This window comes from Sus scrofa, chromosome 3, assembly GCF_054392235.1.
Source record: "Sus scrofa isolate SSC_HxYL_T2T_F1_AM1 chromosome 3, Sscrofa_HxYL_maternal_Yorkshire_Landrace_v2.0, whole genome shotgun sequence".
NCBI lineage: Eukaryota > Metazoa > Chordata > Mammalia > Artiodactyla > Suidae > Sus > Sus scrofa.
Window position 1 is genome coordinate 115,223,277 of NC_139385.1, and position 22,384 is coordinate 115,245,660.

The 22,384-nt window shown below is 40.6% G+C and overlaps 3 protein-coding genes across 3 annotated transcripts in view; 2 read left to right on the forward strand and 1 right to left on the reverse strand.

The window, feature by feature from the left end:
* Nucleotides 1–22,384, reverse strand: part of CEBPZOS (CEBPZ opposite strand) — a 58,801-nt gene that overhangs the window by 29,720 nt on the left and 6,697 nt on the right. The window lies entirely within an intron of this gene.
* EIF2AK2 (eukaryotic translation initiation factor 2 alpha kinase 2) overlaps nucleotides 1–22,384 on the forward strand; it is an 89,797-nt gene that overhangs the window by 4,898 nt on the left and 62,515 nt on the right. The window lies entirely within an intron of this gene.
* On the forward strand, nucleotides 700–22,207 carry SULT6B1 (sulfotransferase family 6B member 1). Its single transcript, XM_021087633.2, has 7 exons — nucleotides 700–898; nucleotides 2,429–2,541; nucleotides 6,307–6,396; nucleotides 9,994–10,120; nucleotides 14,568–14,662; nucleotides 19,352–19,508; nucleotides 22,077–22,207. Exons 1-7 carry the CDS (start codon nucleotides 700–702, stop codon nucleotides 22,205–22,207), a joined length of 912 nt encoding a protein of 303 aa, XP_020943292.2.

Below are 22,384 nucleotides of genomic sequence, written 5' to 3' on the forward strand. Positions count from 1 at the left end.
ACCAGGAAAAGACCATTTTCCCCTAAAAACCTTATCTGCCTAACAGTACAACCCTAGTTTTCCAAACATCTCTGCCTTCCCAGGGATGGCTTTCCTCCCGTTTGTATCCCCAAACCTCTACCCCTTTCCTAAACTCAGGATGTTATTAAGCTTCAATTACCTAGTCGCCTTTTGAATCTGCATGTTATAAAGGAGCCCCCATACATAATTTTGGTTTTTCTCCTGTTGATCTGTCTTATATCAATTTAATTATTAGATCAGCCAAAGAACCTAGAAGGGAAAGTTTTTCTGCCCCTAAATCACACCATGGAGGATGTATGTGCAAAGCCATCAACCAAGGGGAGAGGTTTCATCCATGAACTGCTTTTTGCTAATAGGGAAATTATATACCTGATTCAATTAAATAACTATGTGTTAGAGATTTAATATCTATTATCATCTATTAAGAGATTCTACTCTTACTTTCCTTGGGAAGGTTGCCTATAATGGTAACATAATCAACCCTTGATCCTCAGCCTGTTTTGCACCTGTGGTGTGCCTTTTGTCAGAGGTGGATGCAAGAAGGTGGGGGTAGGGAGTGGATAAGAATTAAGTTCTTTCTTTCTCATGTGAATGGGAGGAATCTTTTATTTCACCTCCATTAAAAGCCATCACTGGTCCTGGACAAGCATAGCGCCAGTTCATTAGCAGGGAACCAGCATGGCCACTAATTCCAAATTTATTGACTACATTGATGAAGCTCTGGAAAAATCAAAAGAAACTGCACTGTCTCACCTGCTTTTCACCTATCAGGGGATTCCTTACCCAGTCACTATGTGCAGCTCAAAGACCTTCCAAGCCTTGGACACCTTTGAAGCCAGAAGCGATGACATAGTACTAGCGTCTTATCCAAAGTGCGGTAACTAACAAATCCTTTCCTACAAGGGTGCTTTTTCATAGCCGGGGGGAAGGGGGGGGGGCGCGAGAGGTGCAAGGAAGAAGGCAGCTCATCGCTGCATGAAGTCAGCCAGAAATCAGTGAGGAGGATGGCCACGATGGGTAAGAACAGAGCTTGTAAGACCAATGACTGGAACTGCTAGCTCTTGAAACCCCAGTGTCAGAGGAAGGAAACCTGTGTGAAGAACCTGTCAGATGATGAGTGTAGAAGTAAATGCATGGCGGGGCTGGCAAACAGAAGCAGGGATGTGGGAAAGTCCAGGTGCCAAGGAGCACTGAGAGTAGTCAAGATTTTCATCTTGATTTTGGGCTGAAGTCAAGCATGGCCATGTCGATAAACTTCTAAGCTTTCCATGTAATAGATTATTTTTCAGGATCAAACAACAATATTCTAGTTTCTCAAATCAGTTTTACAGTGCTCCTTCCTAAGTGGAGGATAAGATGTTAAGAATCTAAATTACTCTATTTTACACAAACTACTTTTGATATTCTAAAGTGTTATTTCATCTTTGTTTATTAAAGCCAACTCCATTTCATATTTTCCTTTTCTTTTCTCTTTCTTTTTTTTTTTTAGGGCCACATCCACAGCATAAGGAAGTTCCCAGGTTAGGGGTCTAATAGGAGCTACAACTTCCAGCCTACACCAAGGCCACAGCAATGTGAGATCCGAGCCACGTCTGTGAACTACACCACAGTTCATGGCAACACCAGATCCCCAACCTACTGAACAAGGCCAGACTTGGATACTAGTCGGATTTGTTTCCACTGCACCACAACGGGAACTCCCATGTTTTCCTTTTCTTGATTGATGCTGGGTTTTTATAAAACCAAAGTTATATACTCCTATAGAAAATATTCACTAATGTAAGGTAAATATATGATATAAAATAAACAATCATTTCTATGGTTTAACATTGTTCTATAAGGAAGATAGTCTAGACTTGATTTGATTTTATTTGATTTTTGTTTTGTCTTTTTAGGGCCATACCTGTGGCATATGGAGATTCCCAGGCCAGAGATCGAATTGGAGCTGTAGCTGCTGGCCTATGTCACAGCCACAGCCACAGCAACTCAGGATCCAAGCTATGTCTAAGACCTGCACCAGAGCTCACAGCAACACACCAGAGCTCACAGCAACACCGGATCCTTAACCCACTGAGCAAGGCCAGGAATCGAACCTTCATCCTCATGGATACTGGTCGGGTTCATTAACCACTGAGCCACAGTGGGAACTCCAGATATTCTAGATTTAAAATAAAAAGCATTGCCTCTTGTTAAAGGAGAAATTTGAGAAGCAAGATAATTTGATTTTTAAACCAATGTAAGTAAATGCTATTTTCCACAAAACTCTACCTCTTTCCGTAGTCCAGGTTATTCTGAATGCAGAAGAACCAATTATACATATCAGAGAATGATTATAGATTTTAATTTTTATGATATATATGTTAAAGTAAGAATCTTTTGTATATCAAGACTGATTTTTTTCTTATAGGTTCCAATTGGATTCTTCACATCATTAGTGAATTAATATTCGCCGATTCTAAAAAAAAATTTGAATATCCAGAATTCCCAGTTCTTGAATGTGGGGACCCAGAAAAATATAAGGTTGGTACAAAGCAGTCTTTAAACTTATAGCAAATTATTGCTTCCCTTTGAGGTTTTCTTTTTTTTTGGTTTTGAGTTCAGAAAATACAACACCAATAATTATTGCAATTTACTATATGCTTGCCGTATAATTTCATATAATGAAATATCACTTTTCAGGAATGATTTCATTTTATTACAAAATAACTTTATCACCATTTTACAAATGATTAAATTATTAAGAATGTGGGTGAAGGTTCTAACAGGTCATCCTACCTGTTATTACTTGCTTTACCACATGTTACTATTCACCTTAACCAATGTAACTAACTAGGGCTTGGGTGTGAGACAGGATGTTCGGCTCACTGCCAGGGAAGGCAAGAAAAGGGTGAGAGGAAGGATCTGCCTGAGGACTTCAGTGCTTGGACAGAACAGGTGAGAGGATGACCATCCCCACTCCAGGCCTAGACACACCCAAAACACATTTGAGAGGGGGAAGAACGTACCCAAAGGGGACCCACATAGGCTCAGCAAAACTTGCAGAATTGTTCACCACCAATGGAGTTCCCATTGTGGCGCAGTGGAAATGAATCCGACTAGGAACCATGAGGTTGTGGGTTCAAACCCTGGCCTCGCTCAGTGGGTTAAGGATCTGGCGTTGCAGTGAGCTGTGGTGTAGGTCGCCGATGTGGCTTGGATCTGGCATTTGCTGTGGCTGTGGCGTAGGCTGGCACCGACAGCTCCGACTGGATCCCTGGCCTGGGAACCTCCATGTGCCACAGGTGCGGTCCCCGCCCCCTAATAAAAGACATACACACACACAAAAAAAGAATTGTTCACCACCAAGGTTCCCAACAGGTGGATGGACGAACTCAGTTACTAAAAATAAAGTCACATAGGGAGTTAGGAAACAGCATCTTGAAAGAAATGGAGACACTTGGCATGATGACAAATACAGACTTAAAAGTTGGATCCCAGGTTGAAGGAAACTCATGTCCATGGTTTGGGCCAAAGTAACAGAAGTATTTATTGTAAATGAAGTGTTCAGGGCCTAGTGGGTGAGGTGGGGAGGCGAGTGCTAATTCCTGGATGTGGCTGGCTGCAGCCTCAGGAGGAGTCAAAGAGACACAGTTGCAACAGGCCTAGAGGGTCATAAGCACAGCAGAAGTGAGTTTGGTCAGGACCAGCACAGGAGTGCACAGGAGTCCTTTTTTTTTTCCTTCTGCAGTTTGGTTCATTATCACTTTTTAAAATCTTATTTTTAAATTAACATAGAGTAAAATTAACATTTATAGTCTATAGTTCTACAAAATTTCACCCATATGCAGATTCACAGGAGTCTTAAGAAGCTTTTTCCTAGGTTAGAAATGGACAGGCTGATAAACAGCCTCATTGATTTCCGCTATGCAGGCCACTTGGTAACCTTCCCTAAAGAGTATTTAGGAGTTCCCTTGTGTGTCAGTGGGTTAAGGATCTGTCATTGTCACTGCTGTGACTCTGGTACAGCTGTGGTGTGAGTTCAGTCCCTGGCCTGGAAACTTCTGTGTGCCATGGGTGCAGCCAAAAATAAACAAATAAATAATGTTTAGTATCATCTTTAAAAATGATACTAACATTTATCTAGCTTTCCAATTTCTCTTTTAAAACTGTATTCCATTGTGGATCACAGGTTACCTTACCTGTTATAACTCACCTTACCAATATAAACACTATGATTTTATTTGTCTGCATTGTTACCTATCAGAGATAAACAAGTTTCTCTTATGACTGACATAGGGTTTGGTATGCTAGCTTACACATTTTTATGTTGTTTATATGATTGTTCTGCCATTTTAATTTAGAAACAAAACTTTGTAACGCAAACCATTTGTAAGCAGGGAACTTCCTGGGATGTTACTTACTACTTTGGGAAGACTTTTTATTCCTAAGCTTTTGACATGCCAAGACTTCACTCTGAGCTTAAGCACCCAGTATTCTGGGAACCTCTCTTTTCTCTCATGGGAAACCGGGTATTCCTGGTCCTTCCCTGGTTTCTTCCTTTTTCACCAGGTACTTTGGTATGAAGGTAAATCAAAGTGCTTCTTCTGTCTCTGGGTTCTTGCATTCTAAATCCTTGCCCTAATTATGACATAAAAAGTTGCTCTTCCTATTAAGGTAATTCCCAGCATTTCTTTTCTTTTTTCTTTTTTCTTTTCTTTCTTCTTTTTCTTTCTTTTTTTTTTTTTTTTTTTTTTTTTTTTTTTTTTTTTTTTTTGCTTTTTTTAGGGCTGAATATGGAAGCTCCCAGGCTAGGGGTCAAATTGGAGTTACAGCTGCCATCCTACACTACAGCCACAGCAACGCGGAATCTAAGCCTCATCTGTGACCTACACCACAGCTCACAGCAATAGCAGATCCCTGAGCCACTGAGCGAGGCCAGAGATCAAACCCACATCCTCATGGATACTAGTCGGAGTCGTTTCCACTGCGCCATAATGGGAACTCCCCTGAATATTTTTCTAATCCTGTTAGGATCTCTACCATTTCTCTTATGTCTTTAAGTGATTTTTGGTTGTGCAGTTTAGTGGAAACAGCATTCTATCACTTAATCTGAAAATTACCATCTGTGTGATTTTGTACAAAGCACTTAAAGCCTCAAAGCCTATTGTTAATCTCTAAAATGGGGGTTATAATATCTACCTGAGAGGACTGTTGTGAATGAATGCAAAAGCACTTCCAAATTGAAAAAGTGTAATTCAATGTAAGTCAAGTACTATGACTACTAATCGCCACTTGAATCTGTATCATTGATTTTTTTTTTAATTTTGGGAGTTCTCTTGTTAAGGATTCAGCATTGCCATTCTGCAGCAGCTTGGGTTGTTGCTATGGTGTGGGTTCAATCCCTGGCCCAGGAACTCCCATATGCTACAGGCATAGCCCCCCAAAATTTTTTGTATTGTTTTATTTTTTAAAGTTTTACTGAAGTGTAGTTGATTTACAATGTTGTGGTAACTTCTGCTATGCAACAAAGTGATTCAGTTATACATGTACACACATTTAAAAAAAAGTTTTAGGGAGTTCCCATTGTGGCACAGTGGAAACTAATCTGACTAGGAACCATGGGGTTTCGGGTTCAATCCCTGGCCTTGCTCAGTGGGTTAAGGATCCGGCGTTGCCGTGAGCTATGGTGTAGGTCGCAGATGTGGCACGGAGCCTGCATTGCTGTGGCTGTGGTGTAGGCTGGTAACTGCAGCTCCAATTTGACCTCTAGCCTGGGAACCTCCGTACGCTGCGGGTACAGACCTAAAAAGACCACAAAAAAAAAAAAAGAAAAAGAAAAAGAAAAAAGAAAGATCTAGATGTTAAAAATGGATTTGGAGGGGCCATGGAAAGGCTTGAACATTTCTGTTAATGACTTTGAATAGAGAAAAGATCCACATTTAAGTGAAAGAGTAGATTGCAGATTTTGAGCTGTTGTGAAGAAAATGAACTTGGTATGGTTGTGGGAAAAGGTAAATTTTTCCCAAAAAACAATCTAAAAAAAATGAGCAATGGGAAGTGGGATGGAAGAAAGAAATTCAAAAGGAAGTTTTAAATTATTTATTTGTTTATGTCTAATTTTCCATTCCTCATCCCCCACAAAATAAGAAAATAGAAATAAAGAAAATCTGGAGGAGGGTGTGGAAGAGAAGAGAGAGGAATAGTAATAACTGAAACTACAGTTCGGGTAATAGACTTAGGAGTAATTCATTACACACACACACAAAACACAACACATGCTTTCACCTTATTGTATATATTTTTAAGAGAATGAGCCAGTTTCCATCACCAAGGATTTTGACAACTCACCTCCATTATGACAAATTACCTGGGTCCATCTTCAAGAATAAAGCCAAGGTGAGTGCTCCTTCCTACTGGTATTTCTGTTTGAAGTTCTTAATGTATAGATATTGGCTTTCTGAGGTAGAGGATGAGTTTGCCACTTATCACAGAATTTTAATAAATGAAGTGTGCAATGAAGTGGTCTTTCTTTGGTTGCTGTTTCTTCAGATATATCTGCTATAGTTGCATTCAAATCAAATGCATTTTCAGCCAGGATATAAAACATATACATAGCATGGAACATATTTTAAAACGTGTTTAAAAAAAAAAAGGAGTTCCCGTCGTGGCTCAGTGGTTAACGAATCCAACTAAGGACAATGAGGTTGCGGGTTCGGTCCCTGGCCTTGCTCAGTGGTTAAGGATCTGGCGTTGCCGTGACCTGTGGTGTAGGTTGCAGACGTGGCTTGGATCCCACGTTGCTGTGGTTCTGGTGTAGGCCGGTGGCTACAGTTCTGACTTGACCCCTAGCCTGGGAACCTCCATATGCCACAGGAGCGACCCAAGAAATCGCAAAAAAGACATAAATAAATAAATAAATAAATAAAACGTGTTTTCGAGAGAATAGATTTGAACACCCCTCTAGGATGTTTAGAGTGTTTAACAAAAGAATACAACCTAGGAAAATGAGCAAAAATTTTTCCTTCCGTTCTTTCTGGTGAGCACTATTTACCTGAGGTCTGAAACTATTTTATTTCTGAATTTCACAAATAACAGTAAATTTCATATCAAGCATACATAATTGCAATGTGCCTCGGTTACTCTTATCATTTGTTTTAAAATCACGTCTCATTAATCACTACTGACGGATTTTCATAATTATTAATTTTTACCCAATCCTTTTTGTTTTCTGTCACCTGGTCTCACCTCCATTCATCTTTCTCTGTCTTCAGAGGAAAAGATTAGAACTAATTAAAATAAAGATTTAGCTGTTGCCCTCGTGACTCAGTGGTTAATGAATCCGACTAGGAACCATGAGGTTGCAGGTTCCATCCCTGGCCTCACTCAGGGGGTTAAGGATCTGGCGTTTCCATGAGCTGTGGTGTAGGTCGCAGATGTGGCTCAGACCTGGTGGGGCTATGTCTGTGGTGTAGGCCAGCGGCTGTAGCTCCAATTAGACCCCTAGCCTTGGGAACCTCCATATGCCGCTGGTAGGCCTTAAAAGGACAAAAGACAAAACGAATAAAAATTAAAATAAAATAAAATGAAGATTTAAACTCCCGAATGCCACAAATAAAAATAGGAGGAGGAGATCCCTGGTGGCTCAGTGGGTTGAGGATCCAGCATTGTCATTTCTGTGGCTGGGATCACTGCTATGGTGTGGGTTCAGTCCCTAACCCAGGAGCTTCTGCTTACTGTGGGTGCAGCTGAAAAACAAAATAAAACAGAACAGGAGGATAGTGCAGTAACAGCAAGGGAAGACAAAGGAGGAAAAGAGTTAAGATATGGCAGTGGTAAGAGGGAAGAGGGGAAATAATGGAGGAGGGAAGACCAGGAAGTGGAGTCAGAATTAACAGCCGGTGGCTATGGAACAAGAATCTTAGGAGCAGAATTGGAAAGTACCTTGAAGGTTGCCTAACCCCGATTACATGCCTGAATTCCACCAAGTGGCTGTCTGGACTACTCACCCCCTCCAATTATAAGAGACTCCTCTGTCCCCTGTGATAGCAGAGGACAGCTCTGTAAAACAGTTTTTCTTTACACCAATAATCTCCCAAATCAGAAATATCACTTTAACCTCTCATTTCCCTGCTTTAATGCAATTCAGTAGAATCACAAATCTCAGTGACTCTTATTTTTCCCCTTGAATTACTCCATAAGACACTGAACTAAAGTGATGTATAAAGCATTTGGATTTGCAGCACTCAGGCTTTTGAACAAAGCTTTACTTTCACAAGAACAACAGGGCAAGAGACAAGTGACAGCCAAGGTAAGAGTTTGGTGCTGAGGATTTATCCATACACTACAGCTCATTGGCCCCACCATTCGATTTTTTTATCTGTAAAGTTATAAATTACTATGAGCCAGGGTGACTCCTGAGTGGTAATCAGAGGCCCAAATATAAGATGCTTCCATGACAAGAATCTGCTCCATGTGGACTGGAAACAGAGGTGGGTTTCAGACTACCTGTCTATAGACCCACCCCATCCATCTCCATTCAGTTGTATCCTGTTAGCATTAGTTCATGTCCTGAGACTGATGAGGTGTTCTGGGATTCTGATTCCCTCTCGATTTCGTGTCATCTACAAATCTGATATCCTCACCTAAAATCACTCAGTAAAATTTAGATGCTGGTCTAGTCAGGACAGTGAAAATGCCATTAAAAACCTCCAGGCAGGTTTATGTTAGTTATTCAGCCTCCTTTGCATCTGAGTACTCAGTCAGTTTTATTCGCCTCATTGCTTCTGCTTCCGGCTTGCTTCCTTCCATTTTGCAGAAGAAGTCATAAGCAACAAATCTGCTAATTTAGAAACTATGCCCAAGCAAAACTTGGAGTTAGTCAGAAAGGACTTGTTCTTAGAGCACCTGTGTTGCCCCATGGTTGTTACTATTTCCTGTTTTATGTGGCTCAAACCATCTATAAAGTCGCATCTAAAATCTGTACTTTACAAAAAGCCACAACTTCCTCCTTCCTGACGGGGAAATGATGTTTCCGGTCTTCTGAACCTCTTGTGCATGGTTATCTCTGATTCCTCCCGGGTCACTAACAGTGCTCAGTAATGTATTTTTCCATTTTCCTCAGTTCTGGAAAAAGAAATCTTCAGGCCAGATGGCCCAGCCTCACTTGGAGAAGGCAGGTGGTCTGCAGTCCCTGGTTCTCTTGGGTTTCAGTTTGCTCCTTACAACATTTATTTCACACTTATTTTTAAAAAATGAACCCTTGCCCCATCAGGGAAGACAGACATAACGTGGAAATTCAGTGGTTCTGCTTCCTCCCCATCACCTACTGCACCTTCGGCATGCCCTTCTTTGATCTTTTTCCATCAAACTCTAAACATTCTCTTTGCTGTCCTTAACATTATTTTGCAATTACTTTCTGGAGGCAGTAAGTAAGGTTTTTCAGACCATGCTCTTGTGAGCTTGCTCTTTATCCCTTTTTTACATCATCTACATACAACTTTTTACTGTCTAAACTCATTAGCAAAAGCTCTTTGTTACATCAATTTTCTTCTTCTTCTTTCTTTCTCCCTTCTTCCCAGACTTCCCCATCTGCCACCTCCGGTTGCTCAATTTCTTTCTTTCTGCTTTTTAGGGCCACACCTGTGGCATAATGGAAGTTCCCAAGCTAGATGTTGAATCAGAGCTACAGTTGCCTGCTTATGCCGCAGCCACAGCAACATGGGATCCGAGCCGCATCTGTGACCTACACCACAGCTCATGGAAACGCCAGATCCTTGACCCCCCAAGGGAAGCCAGGGATTGAACCCGCATCCTCATGGATACTAGTCGGGTTTGTTTCCGCTGAGCCACAACAGGAACTCCCCTGTTGCTCAATTTTTTTCTTTCTTTATACATTAACAAAATTAGGTAGTCTACAATAGGACAGAATGCTTATGCTTTCATTTTTGCAAAGTTCAGAATTTAGAACTAAATCACTTAATTTTCTCTCTTTAGATACTAGTGATCTTTCGAAATCCTAAAGACACAGCAGTATCTTTTTTCCATTTCCACAATGATGTTCCTGATATTCCAAGCTATGGCTCTTGGGATGAATTCTTCAGACAGTTCATGAAAGGACAAGGTATGGCTGTTGGTAAAAGAGTCCTTCTTACTTTAACAGATGATCATATAAATAGGAAAATTCAAATGAGTTATAGGATAAAGAAAGAAAATAAACAAGGTTCTACTGGTATAGTAAAGGGAACTACATTCAATATCCAGTAAGAACCTATAATGAAAGAATATGAAAAAAAACAAACATGGGAGTCCCCTTCGTGGTGCCGCAGAAACGAATCCGACCAGGAACCATAAGGTTGTGGGTTCAATCCCTGGCCTCACTCAGTAGGTTAAAGATCCAGCACTGCAGTGATCCAGCTGTGGTGTAGGTCAGAGATGTGGCTTGGATCCTGCATTGCTGTGGCTGTGGTTTAGGCCAGCAGCTGTAGCTTCGAATTGATCCCTAGCCTCCATATGCTGCAGGGGTGGCCTAAAAAGAAAAAAATATATATATACATATATATATATATACACACACACACACATATACACACACACACATATATATATACACCGCTGAATCACTATGCTATACACCAGAAACCAATGCAGCATTGTAAATCAACTACTTTTCAATAACAAATTTTTAAAAATAAATAAGATAGATCCAGGAACCAAAAAGTTGCTTTTAAATAAAGTTTTCTGTGCATCAAACAATATAGCACTTCTTAAAAAAATAATGTGGACAATTCATATGCTCACTATGAGTATTAAATGGCCACAGAATAGACATGGGACAAAAAGATCTGTAACAGACGCATGTACATAAGCATTTCTAAATAACTTCCCATAAATAACACAATGATAAACACCAAAAAAAAGACAAAACCACGACGATGAGCAACCACACCTAAGATATTTGTTTGCCAGGAAGGAAATAAGTTTTTGTTAGTCCATGTTGATGTTTTACTGCTAGTTATTAGCAACTACAACCTTCTAAGTGCCTACAAATTCTCCAGCTACTAAACTAGGTATTATATACTTCATTTAAGACAACAGCACACTATGAAAAAGGCAGTATTAGCTATCAAAAATTTAAATCACTTGCTAATGGTCCCAATGCTTGTAAGTGGCAGTGACTCTATTTCCATGGGTATGTGGCCAGAAATGAATAAAATCTCCTTTTGCTAGTGACTCTGCGGAGTTTTTGCAGTGTCGTAGAAGGAAGAATTAATGCCAGATGATAATAGGTTCCCCTAGAAGGACCACTTTTAAAGGTGATCAGCAGAGCAGGGCTACGTTGTCCCACATGTATGGACACTGGGTACAGTACTGAGCCTTTAGCAAAGACTGAATATTGGGGTTGGGGTGTAGGAAAGAAAAAAAAGAGCCCAGAAGGTACTTACGAAGCACTGGTAAAAAGAGATTTGGTTTGTCAATTAACCACTCACTAAGACTAAATGGGGGCAGTTAAAGCACACCTGAAACATTACCCCATTAATAACACCAGAGAACACTGAATGATGAAAAACCCTTCGTCACTGGGACAATCTGTTTTAGGGGATCTTTGTTGTCTAGTCATCCTTTCAGCCTAATTATTTGATTTACAGTGATAAAAAGTGACAGTGACAACTTGGATGGAGTTTCAACATTGTAAACGTGTTAAATTCAACTTATGGAGGCATCTGAATGTGCCAAAAAAAAAAAAAAATGAGATATGGAATGAGAAGGCCTAGATTGGGCTTCATCACTTATTATTTTGTATTAGTGATTAACATTAGATGGAATAAAATAACTACCATTTATTGAGCACTAAACACATGCCAGGCACTATATGTTATCTCTAGCACACATAATTTTATTTTAATTCTCATAAGAACCCTCTGAGGATAATGCTGTTATCATCACCATGTCATAAAGAAGGAAAGTAAGGCATAGAAAGGCTACACAGTCATTAAATATCAGAGCTAGAACTTAAACTCAGGTTCAAATCACTCACTGCCTGCATGATTTTGAGCAAGACATTTGATCTCTAAATTCTGACTTCCTTAGTCATAGTGAGACAAGTAGAATATCTGACCTATGGGAGGTAACACAGTATAGCATTTTGTTTGGTTGCACTAGCCCTGGGGCAGACTGATGTTAAAAGATGACCATACGTATAATCTATTGTGTTTCGGAGTTCCCGTCGTGGCGCAGTGGTTAACGAATCCGACTAGGAACCATGAGGTTGCGGGTTCGGTCCCTGCCCTTGCTCAGTGGGTTAACGATCCGGCGTTGCCATGAGCTGTGGTGTAGGTTGCAGACGCGGCTTGGATCCCGCGTTGCTGTGGCTCTGGCGTAGGCCGGTGGCTACAGCTCCAATTCAACCCCTAGCCTGGGAACCTCCATATGCTGCGGGAGCGGCCCAAGAAATAGCAACAACAACAAAAAGACAAAAAAAAAAAAAAATCTATTGTGTTTCCATAAAGTGGTTACTTAACTCCTCTGGGTTTCTATTTCCCCATCAACAAAATGGGCAAAGAAATTGTATTTGTCATATTAGATTGTTTTTAAAATCGAAAGATAGGAGTTCCCGTTGTGGCGCAGTGGTTAGCGAATCCGACTAGGAACCATGAGGTTGCGGGTTCGGTCCCTGCCCTTGCTCAGTGGGTTAACGATCTGGCGTTGCCGTGAGCTGTGGTGTAGGTTGCAGACGCGGCTCGGATCCCGCGTTGCTGTGGCTCTGGCGTAGGCTGGTGGCTACAGCTCCGATTCAACCCCTAGCCTGGGAACCTCCATATGCCGCGGGAGCGGCCCAAGAAATAGCAACAACAACAACAACAACAGCAACAACAACAAAAAGACAAAAGACAAAATAAAATAAAATAAAATAAAATCGAAAGATAAAGTGTATGCGTATCAATTAATAGTACATTTGGAAGAGCGGAAAAGTTGACTACAGTGGCCTAAACAGATCAAGTTTCCTTTTTCAAGAAGTCTAGAGGTAGGCAACTGGTTCAGCAGCCCAGTGACATGGGACCAGCACCTCTGACATCCCCTTGGCCTCTCCTTCCATGGTTTTTGCAACCTTCTCTCAAGTTGGCCTCTGTCCCTCAGAGCATCCCCTTCAGATCATGAAGAAGGCTCATCAAGATGGTCTTCTAGAAACCTTCCCACAGACCTCTGCTTGTGTCTCGCTGGCCAGAACCATGTTATGTGACCAATTACAATTTTAAGGGAGGCAGAACGTGGGAAACAGAATTCTTGGACTGGCTTAGACCCAGTTAATCAGGGTTTGGTTAGCAACAAAGGAGGTGTATTGGATTTGGGGCAGGAAACTTAACAGTATTTTCCACAGCAAATACAGAAACTGCCTGGCTTGAAGCAAAGGCTTCATGATGATGATAATGATAATAACTGTGAGAATATTACTATTATTAATGATATAATAATAATAGCTAACATTTGTTAAGTAGATACTATTTATCAGGCACTTTAAATAAAGAATTTAAAGCTTTTAAGAGAATTAACATGTACACTTGACACATGTTAATTCTCTTAAAAGCCATAACAATCCTATTTTACAGATGAGGAAAGTAAGGTACAAAGAGGTTTAAGGAGCTTCTCAAATGCACACAGCTAGTAAGTAGCCTGGTTAACCAGCATCTAGATCTTCACTGTCCAATATGGTAGCTACTAGTCACATGTGGAACTGAGCGCTTGAAATGTGACTAGTGCAATGAAGAGCTAAACTTTTTATTTTATTTTAATTAATTTAATTAATTTACATTTAAAAACACTCAATTCAGTTATTGGAAACTTTCAACTAGGTTTAGTACAAGCTGTGTATGTGAATTTAATTTGCAATTGTAAGTTTTATAATATCTAAACAAACATCAAGTATTTTTGACAAAAGCATAGCATTCAAATTGAGGTTCTTCATAAGTATAAAATACCCACTAGCTTTTATAGACTTAGAATTTTAAAAAAGTGTAATGTTTCACTAATTATTTATGCTGATTACATGCTTAAATGATAATATTTTGGGATAGTTAAATGAAAATATGAAAATTAATTTCACCTGCTTCTTTTTGCTTTTTTATGTGGCTACTAGAATATTTTAAATTATAGATGTTGTTTGTATGACATTTTTACCAGATAATGCTGATCTAGATAACATTCACCTCATCATTTCTTTCTGGAATTATATCTGTGAGTTTTCATGTATCATTCACTATTTCTGAATTATTTTATTCACCTTAAATGTTCATGAATATCTTGTAGTTCTTGTGAAACCATTTTTACAACTTGCTTAGTTTTGCTACTATTTATGAAAATAAGAAAATGAGAAAATCTGGCAAAAGGACTGGCTCACACCAGTTCTTTTGGAGCAGGAATGTGTAATCTTACAAATATCTTGTTTTATCATATATACATATGTATAGTTTATATTTTAGGGCATACATTAACCATTTTATCCTCACTGTAAGATTTATTCTATCATTTAACCTCAGTTATTTAAAAAAGTTATTTTTCCCTTGTGTTTTTAGTTTCTTGGGGAAGCTATTTTGACTTTGCAATTAATTGGAACAAACATCTTAATGATGAAAATGTTAAGCTCATATTATATGAAGACCTGAAAGAGGTGAGATTATGATTATTGGCATTCAATAACAAGATTTATTATAAACTACAACATAAAGCACTTACTCATAATGTCTGGTTGCATGAACAAATATTATACTCAATTTAAAAAAAGGCTATTCCAGGAGTTCCCATCATGGCTCAGCAGAAATGAATCTGACTAGCATCCATGAGAAAGCAGGTTCGATCCCTGGTTTCAGTGGGTTAAGGATCCAGCGTTGCTATGAGCTGTGGTGTAGCTTGCAGACATGGCTTGGATCCCACATTGCTGTGGCTGTGGCGGAGGCCAGTGGCTACAGCTCTGATTAGACCCCTAGCCTGGGAATCTCCATATGCTGAGGGTATGGCCCTAAAAAATAAAATAAAATAAAAAAAATAAAATAAGAATATTCCATATAGGTGGTACAGTGCTAGCAAAAAAAAACCCCAAACAATGCATATGTGCTTAGGTTATTTGTTTAACAGAAATAAAATAATGTTTAGCAACTTATTACTAACAGTGGCTGCTTTACTTCCCCTCTACAATAGAAAGTCCAAATTAGAAATAGCAAAAACAAGGTCTCTATTGAGGTTTAATTGAACATGCTTTTGGCTGCGAATTAATTTTTCCATATAATTTTTTTTTTTTGTCTTTTGAGGGCCACACCCATAGCACATGGAAGTTTCCAGGCTAGGGGTTCAGAACCATAGCTGCCAGCCTACACCAGAGCCACAGCAACGCGGGATCCAAGCCGAGTCTACAACCTACCCCACAGCTCCTGGTAACGCTGGATCCAAAACCCAGTGATCGAGGCCAGGGATCAAACCCGCATCCTCATGGATCCTAGTTGGGTTCGTTACCATTGAGCCACAATGGGAACTCCCCCATATAATGTTATTTTTAAAAACAGTTTCTTCACAAACATTTAGCAAGTGATTGTTCAGCACTGTTGTAGGCCCTTGTGATATATCTGTGAACACCAAAGAAAGTTCATTGCTGTAGAGAAGCTTACATTCTAGCTGGAGAAGGTGGGGCGGGGAGACAGGATGATAAATAATAAAACAGTAAAAATTTAAAATGTTAATTTGTGAGAATGAAGAAATGGCATAGCTGATCAGGGAAAACTGGAAAGGCCAGGGGGCGTGGACCTGGGGTACTGGACAAACCCCAGGGTGATCAAAGGAACCTCATGGAAGGAGGTAACCTGAACAAAGAGCTGAAGGAGATGAAGGAGTGAGCTAAGCAGGTAACTGCAGTAGAAGCTTTCCAGGCAGAGGGCTAACTGGAGCAAAGGTCCTGAGGTAGGAGTGTTCCCGGGATGATTAAGGGCCAGAAAGGAGGCAGATATGGCTGGACTGTAGGCATGAACCAGAAGAGACTAACCAACAAAGACAGGTGTAAGGGGGTGGGGTGGGGTATGAGGAATGGCATGGCAGGCCCCTGAAATTACTTTGCTAAATTTATTATTTATTTATTTATTTAGTCTTTTGACCTTTTAGGGCTGCACCCGTGGCATATGGAAGTTCCCAGGCTAGGGGTGTAATCGGAGCTGCTGCTGCCGGCCTACGCCAGAGCCACAGCAATGCCAGATCCCAGCTGTGTCTGCGACCTACACCACAGCTCACAGCAATGCTGGATCCTTTAACCCACTGAGCGAGGCCAGGGATTGAACCCGCAACCTCATGATTCCTATTCGGATTCATTTCCACTGCACCACAGATACAGTAGGAACTCCTACTTTGCTAAATTTAAATTTAAATTTTCAGGAGTTCCCATCATGGCGCAGCGGAAACAAATCCGACTAGGAACCCTGAGGTTGCGGGTTCGGTCCCTGGTCTCGCTCAGTGGGTTGAAGGTCTGGTGTTGCCGTGAGCTGTGCTGTAGGTTGCAGACGTGGCTTGGATCCTGCATTTCTGTGGCTGTGGTGTAGGCTGGCAGCTGTAGCTCTGATTCGATCCCTAGCCTGGGAATCTCCATGTGCCACAGGTGCAGCCCTAAAAAAAGTAAAAAATAAAAAAAAGTAAATTTAAATTTTCACTCAGAAATTTCTGAGTGAAATGGGAAGTCATTGTAGGATTTGAGCAGAAGGGGGATAGGAATTGAGGTGTTTTTAATGGGATCATTCTGGTGTAGGATGTACTGGAGCAAAGGAAAGATAATGCAGGGAGACCCAGGACGAGGTTACTGCTCCAGTGCAGGCACGGGAAGATGGTGGCTCAGACTGGAAGGGGCAGTGAGGGGAAGGGAAGGGGCTGAATTCTGAGCTTACACTGAAGGAAGAGCCAACAGGATTTGCCACCAGATTGGATGAGGGAAAGAGTATGAGAGAAAAAGAAAAGCCAAATAACACCCCAATATTCTTAGTCCAACCAACTGGGAGGACTGAGTTGTCACCATTTGAGTAAGAGATGCAGCCAGTGAAGCAGGGTTGTGGGACAACCAGGGGTTTGGTTTGGGGCATGCTAAGGTGCAGGTGTTTGTTAGCCAACCAAACGGAGAGGTCACGTAGGCAGTGAGGTACTGACGTCTTGAATGCAGAAAGAGTTAAGAGCTGCAGATATAAATCTGGCATGTAGATGACATTTAAAGCCATGAGACTACCAACCTGTGTCTGGAAGTGTACAGACAGAGAAGAGAAGATGACCAAGAACGGAGGCCTGCAGCCTCGACATAAAGATTTTGGGAAAAAGAGGATTTAGCAAAGAAGACTAAGAAGGAGCGGCTAAAGATGTAGGAGGGAAACCAGAGTCCTGGAGCTCCTGTGAAGAAGCTCCTCCAAAAAAAAAAAAAAAAAAAAAAAAAACCAAACAAAAAACAAAAATAAAAAACCAGTGTGTTAAAGGGAAAAGGGAATGTGTCAAATACTCTCTCTGAGTTTTCAACATTAGTATCCTCTGATATTCTTATCAAAGGAAAGTATAACAATCCATTCCTTCTGTTTGTAGGATGCATTTCTTTTTTTTCTTTGTCTTTTTTAGGGCCTCCATGTGGCATATGAAGGTTCCCAGGCTAGGGGTCGAATTGGAGCTGTAGCCACTGGCCTACATCACAGCCACAGCAATGCCAGATCCGAGCCAAGTCTGTGACCTACACCACAGCTCCCGGCAACACTGGATCTTTAACCCACTGAGCAAGGCCAGGGATTGAACCCATGTCCTTGTGGATATGTCAGATTTATTTCTGCTGAGCCACAACGGGAACTCCTATAGGATGTTTTTCTATAACCGGAAAGAACATACTAATTTAGTCTTTTCCCCTTCTAGTCTAGAATGTTTGTAAAGCTTGTGCTCCATGGGATGTTAGTGTTGTCCCAGATGTTAAAACATCTTTCTTGGGTTTGGAAGGAGGTTGCCTATTCACATTGATCTGGGGTCTGCCATATTAAATGGTCTGCTCCTTTAGGAAATGTGCATTGCACACTGGCATATTAAAGACTGAGAGATTCTGGAGTTCCCTTCGTGGCTCAGTGGTCAACGAATCCGACTAGGAACCATGAGATTGCGGGTTCGATCCCTGGCCTTGCTCAGTGGATTAAGGATCTGGTGTTGCCTTGAGCTGTGGTGTAGATTGCAGACGCGGCTCGGATCCCTCATTGCTGTGGCTCTGGTGTAGGCTGGCGGCTACAGCTCCGATTCGACTCCTAGCCTGGGAACGTCCATATGCCGTGGGAGCAGCCCAAGAAATGGCAAAAAGACAAAAATAAATAAATAAATAAACAAAGACTGAGAGATTCTGCAGTAGGTGGGGGGAAGACTTAATGTATTAACCCAGAGCTTCCAAATTTATTTGACCTCAACCCTTTACCCTCCTTTTTTCCCCATGAAACATCTATAACCACCTTGAGGTATATTTGTGTTTCGTAGAATACAGATTAAGAAACCATTTTAGAAGATTTATAAATCTCCGTTGGTCAGCAGTACTGTCTAGGGGGTTGATGATACTTATGAAGGTGTTAAATAATAAATTTCAAGATTCCTGCCAGTTTGTATGACTTTAAAAATGAGCCTTTCTTTCTAGAACCAAACATTAGCTACAGATAGGATTCAGAAGAAAAGGGAATTCTTTTTTTTTTTTTTTTTTTGGTCTTTTGTCTTTTTTGTTGTTGTTGCTATTTCTTGGGCCGCTCCCGCGGCATATGGAGGTTCCCAGGCTAGGGGTTGAATCCGAGCTGTAGCCACCGGCCTACGCCAGAGCCACAGCAACGCGGGATCCGAGCCGTGTCTGCAACCTACACCACAGCTCACGGCAACGCCGGATCATTAACCCACTGAGCAAGGGCAGGGACCGAACCCGCGACCTCAGGGTTCCTAGTCGGATTCGTTAACCACTGCGCCACGACGGGAACTCCAGAAAAGGGAATTCTAATGAGCATGTACAAATACATTAATTTCCTCAGGTGGTCTAGATTGGTGCTTTTTAATAATGATGCATGTCCTCTTACATAAAATTCTAACCTACTAATGAATGCTTACTGTCATTATTTATACCCTGAATAGGTCAACAAGAGTCATAAATTGAAACTATAAAGTAAATAAAATATGGACTATCATAGGGATATTTCAAATATTTATACAGAAGTATCAAAATAAAGAAAGAGTAGAACAGATGAATTAGAGAGTTAGGCTTAACAAAACCACTCTGAGAAGATTGTCCTTGCTAGGGCCACAATTTCCATAGAAAGATTTTTATCCTTTAAAATTCTGCTTTCAGGATCTGGCTGCTGGAATAAAACAAATTGCTGAGTTCTTTGGATTCTCTCCATCTGGGGAGCAGATTCAAACTATCTCGGCCCAAAGTACCTTCCAGGCGATGCGAGCACAGTCCCAGGAAACACATGGTGCCGTGGGCCCGTTCTTGTTCCGAAAAGGTAAAGCTGCCTTGGTTTCTGGAGCTCGTGTCAATCTGTACAGAACAAGCCATTCAAGTGACTTTATCTTAAATAAGACAGAATTTTCCTTTTCTCCCCCTCCACAAGAAAACAGGACACAGAGCTGAATTGGAACTGACAGGTCTGTCCTACCTTTGACTTTTTATTTTGGCTGCCCCGTGGCACATGGAGTTCCTGGGCCAGGGGTCGGGCGGGAGCCCCAGTTGCTACCTATGGCCAGATGCATCAGTGCGGATGTTTTAACCCAATGAGCTGGGCCAAGGATGAACCTGGGTCCTGCTGCTACAGGGACGCCGAGAAGTTCCCTGTGCCAGAGCGGGAACTCATTCACCTTACCTTTCAGAGTACTGAGCTTCTTCTACCTTTCTGCTCATCACTTCGTGATGACAGGAGAGAAGCTAGAGCTCCACCATTACAATAAAGTTAAGGATTACTTTATTAAAATGCAAAGGGAAGGGTAAGAGATAGAATCATGTGTATTTGCTGAGTGAGCCCCCTTTAAAGAACTTTGTGGGGTGCCTCACTCAGTGACTTACAGCTCATCGGTCACTTCTCACAGTGCTGTTGGCTGAAAAATGTAATTTTTTTTTAAAAGGGGTGTATTATTAATTAAAATCAAGGTTTTATTAGTAAGGAGGAAAGAGAAAATGAGTACAGGAGAGTACAGGATAGGCAACCAGTTGTCTCTATAGCACTGATTTTACTAAATTTCATTAAAGCATCCTAATTCCTATGGAAATGTATAATACAGCTCAGGGATTGCCAGTTTATTATTATTATTATTTTTGTCTTTTTGTCTTTTTAGAGCTGAACCCAGGGCATATGGAGGTTCCATGGCTAGGGGTCCAACTGGAGCTGTAGCTGCTGGCCTACACCACAGCCACAGCAATGAGGGATCTGAGCCATATCTGCGCCCTACACCACAGCTCATGGCAACACCAGATCCTTAACCCACTGAGCGAGGCCAGGGATTGAACCTGTGTCCTCGTGGATGCTAGTAAGGTTCGTTAACTGCTGAGCCACAATGGGAACTCGGCCAGTTTACTTTTTTATTGCGTATATAATGAATGATAACATGATTTAGAGGCAGCACATTGAACAACAACTATCATTTATCAGGCATCAGTCATGTGTTAGACCCATTGCTGGGGTTAAATTTTATAGCAGAAAATACATTAAATCCTTAATTTGACAAATCTGGGCACCAAAACTGAGATATTAATTGGTTCATTATCACAAAGTTAATAAATGACGCAATCAGGCTGTGAAGATGGGTCTACTTGACTCTATTACACTTTGTCAAGTGAAGACCCATTTAAAAAATCCACTGTGAATGGAACGTTGAATATAAATCTGGCTTTGGTTTCAGTCCTGACTTAAACCTTGGTTTTTACACCTTATTTTGTTAGCTTTAAGAAGGGGAGGAAATAGGAGTTCCCCTTGTGGCTCAGTGGAAACGAATCTGACTAGCATCCATGAGGACGCAGGTTCAATCCCCGGCCTTGCTCAGTGGGCTGAGGATCTGGCATTGCCATGAGCTGTGGTGTAGATAGAAGACCTGGCTCAGATCTGGTGTTGCTGTGGCTGTGGTGTAGCCCAGAAGCTGTAGCTCTGATTAGACCCCTAGCCTGGGAACCTCCATATGCCATGGGTGTGGCCTAAAAAGACAAAAAGCCGGGGGTGGTGGTGGTGGGGAGAATAGAACCTTTCCATGCATTATTAATCAAGTACTCTTAAGAATAGAAAAATTCTAAAATAAAGTAGTAATTAAAAAAATTTACACTATTCCTTGTAGAAAAATTAGATAGCACAGAAAGATGTGAAAAAGTATTAAGTATCCACATTTCTCCCACCAGAGGAAGGTTTGACTTTCTGACACGTTTCTTCCATATTTATTCTGTGATTTTTATATCATTGATGACATTTATAAACAGGCTTTTTTTATTTCTTTCATATACTTAAGCATTCCCTCACATCATTAAATCTTCTTTATAAAGATACATTTCAATGGCTATGCAACAAGGAACTTACAACTTTAATCCAAATCATCAATAGATTTTTTTTAAAAAGAAGAAACTTCCTTTACTTTTAAAAGCAATTCAGTAAAACATATCCTAATCTCAGGCAAAATAATAATTTTTTTGCAAAATTTTTAGTATCTGGGTTCTTAACCAAAACCTGCTATAAAATGTTAACATCTCAAGGGATATTTAAAGTCTTCAAAGACTTTAGAGAGAAAAATGATGGTCAAAAAGAGACCAAAATGATGCATTTTTGGTCCCAGGAGAGGGGTGGGGATGGAGGTCACTGAGGTCAGCGGTCCCCTTAGTGATGTAGAGAAAGCACCTACCACACCACAGAAATGGGGAAGCCCAAATGGATATTGTTAATTTTACAAGAGAAATTACATTCATTTTTAAGAATGTGTAATTTTTTTCCTATGTCCATTTTCACACTTCAAATTGAAATTCTTCACTGGAAAATGGTAAAATTCAAGAAGAAGTATTCTAACAGATATCTGATTCTACTGTTCTTTGTATGTTATAGGTGAAGTTGGTGATTGGAAAAAGTTGTTCAGTGAAACTCAGAACCAAGAAATGGATGAAAAATTTAAAGAGTGCTTAGCAGGCACTGCCCTGGGAACAAAGTTGAAATATGACTTATACTGCCAGGCCTGATTCTGGTTGATTCAGCTTTATTTTCATCAATAATAACTGGACTTAAATAACTAAACAATAATTCAATCAAATAATGATAATTAACATTTAGATATAAATGAGACAAATTTAGTAATAATGATAACACCTGAAATTTTTGAGCACAAATTTCAGTTTATTTTTTGAGGACAGGGTAGC

What these genes read in the sequence shown, in the direction of transcription:
- SULT6B1 (XM_021087633.2), top strand. Translation starts at nt 700, where the DNA reads ATGGCCACTAATTCCAAATTTATTGACTACATTGATGAAGCTCTGGAA. An exon ending in AGCGTCTTATCCAAAGTGCG is followed by an intron (nt 899 to 2,428) that starts GTAACTAACAAA and finishes TTTTTCTTATAG; the next exon opens with GTTCCAATTGGATTCTTCAC. An exon ending in CCCGTTCTTGTTCCGAAAAG is followed by an intron (nt 19,509 to 22,076) that starts GTAAAGCTGCCT and finishes TGTATGTTATAG; the next exon opens with GTGAAGTTGGTGATTGGAAA.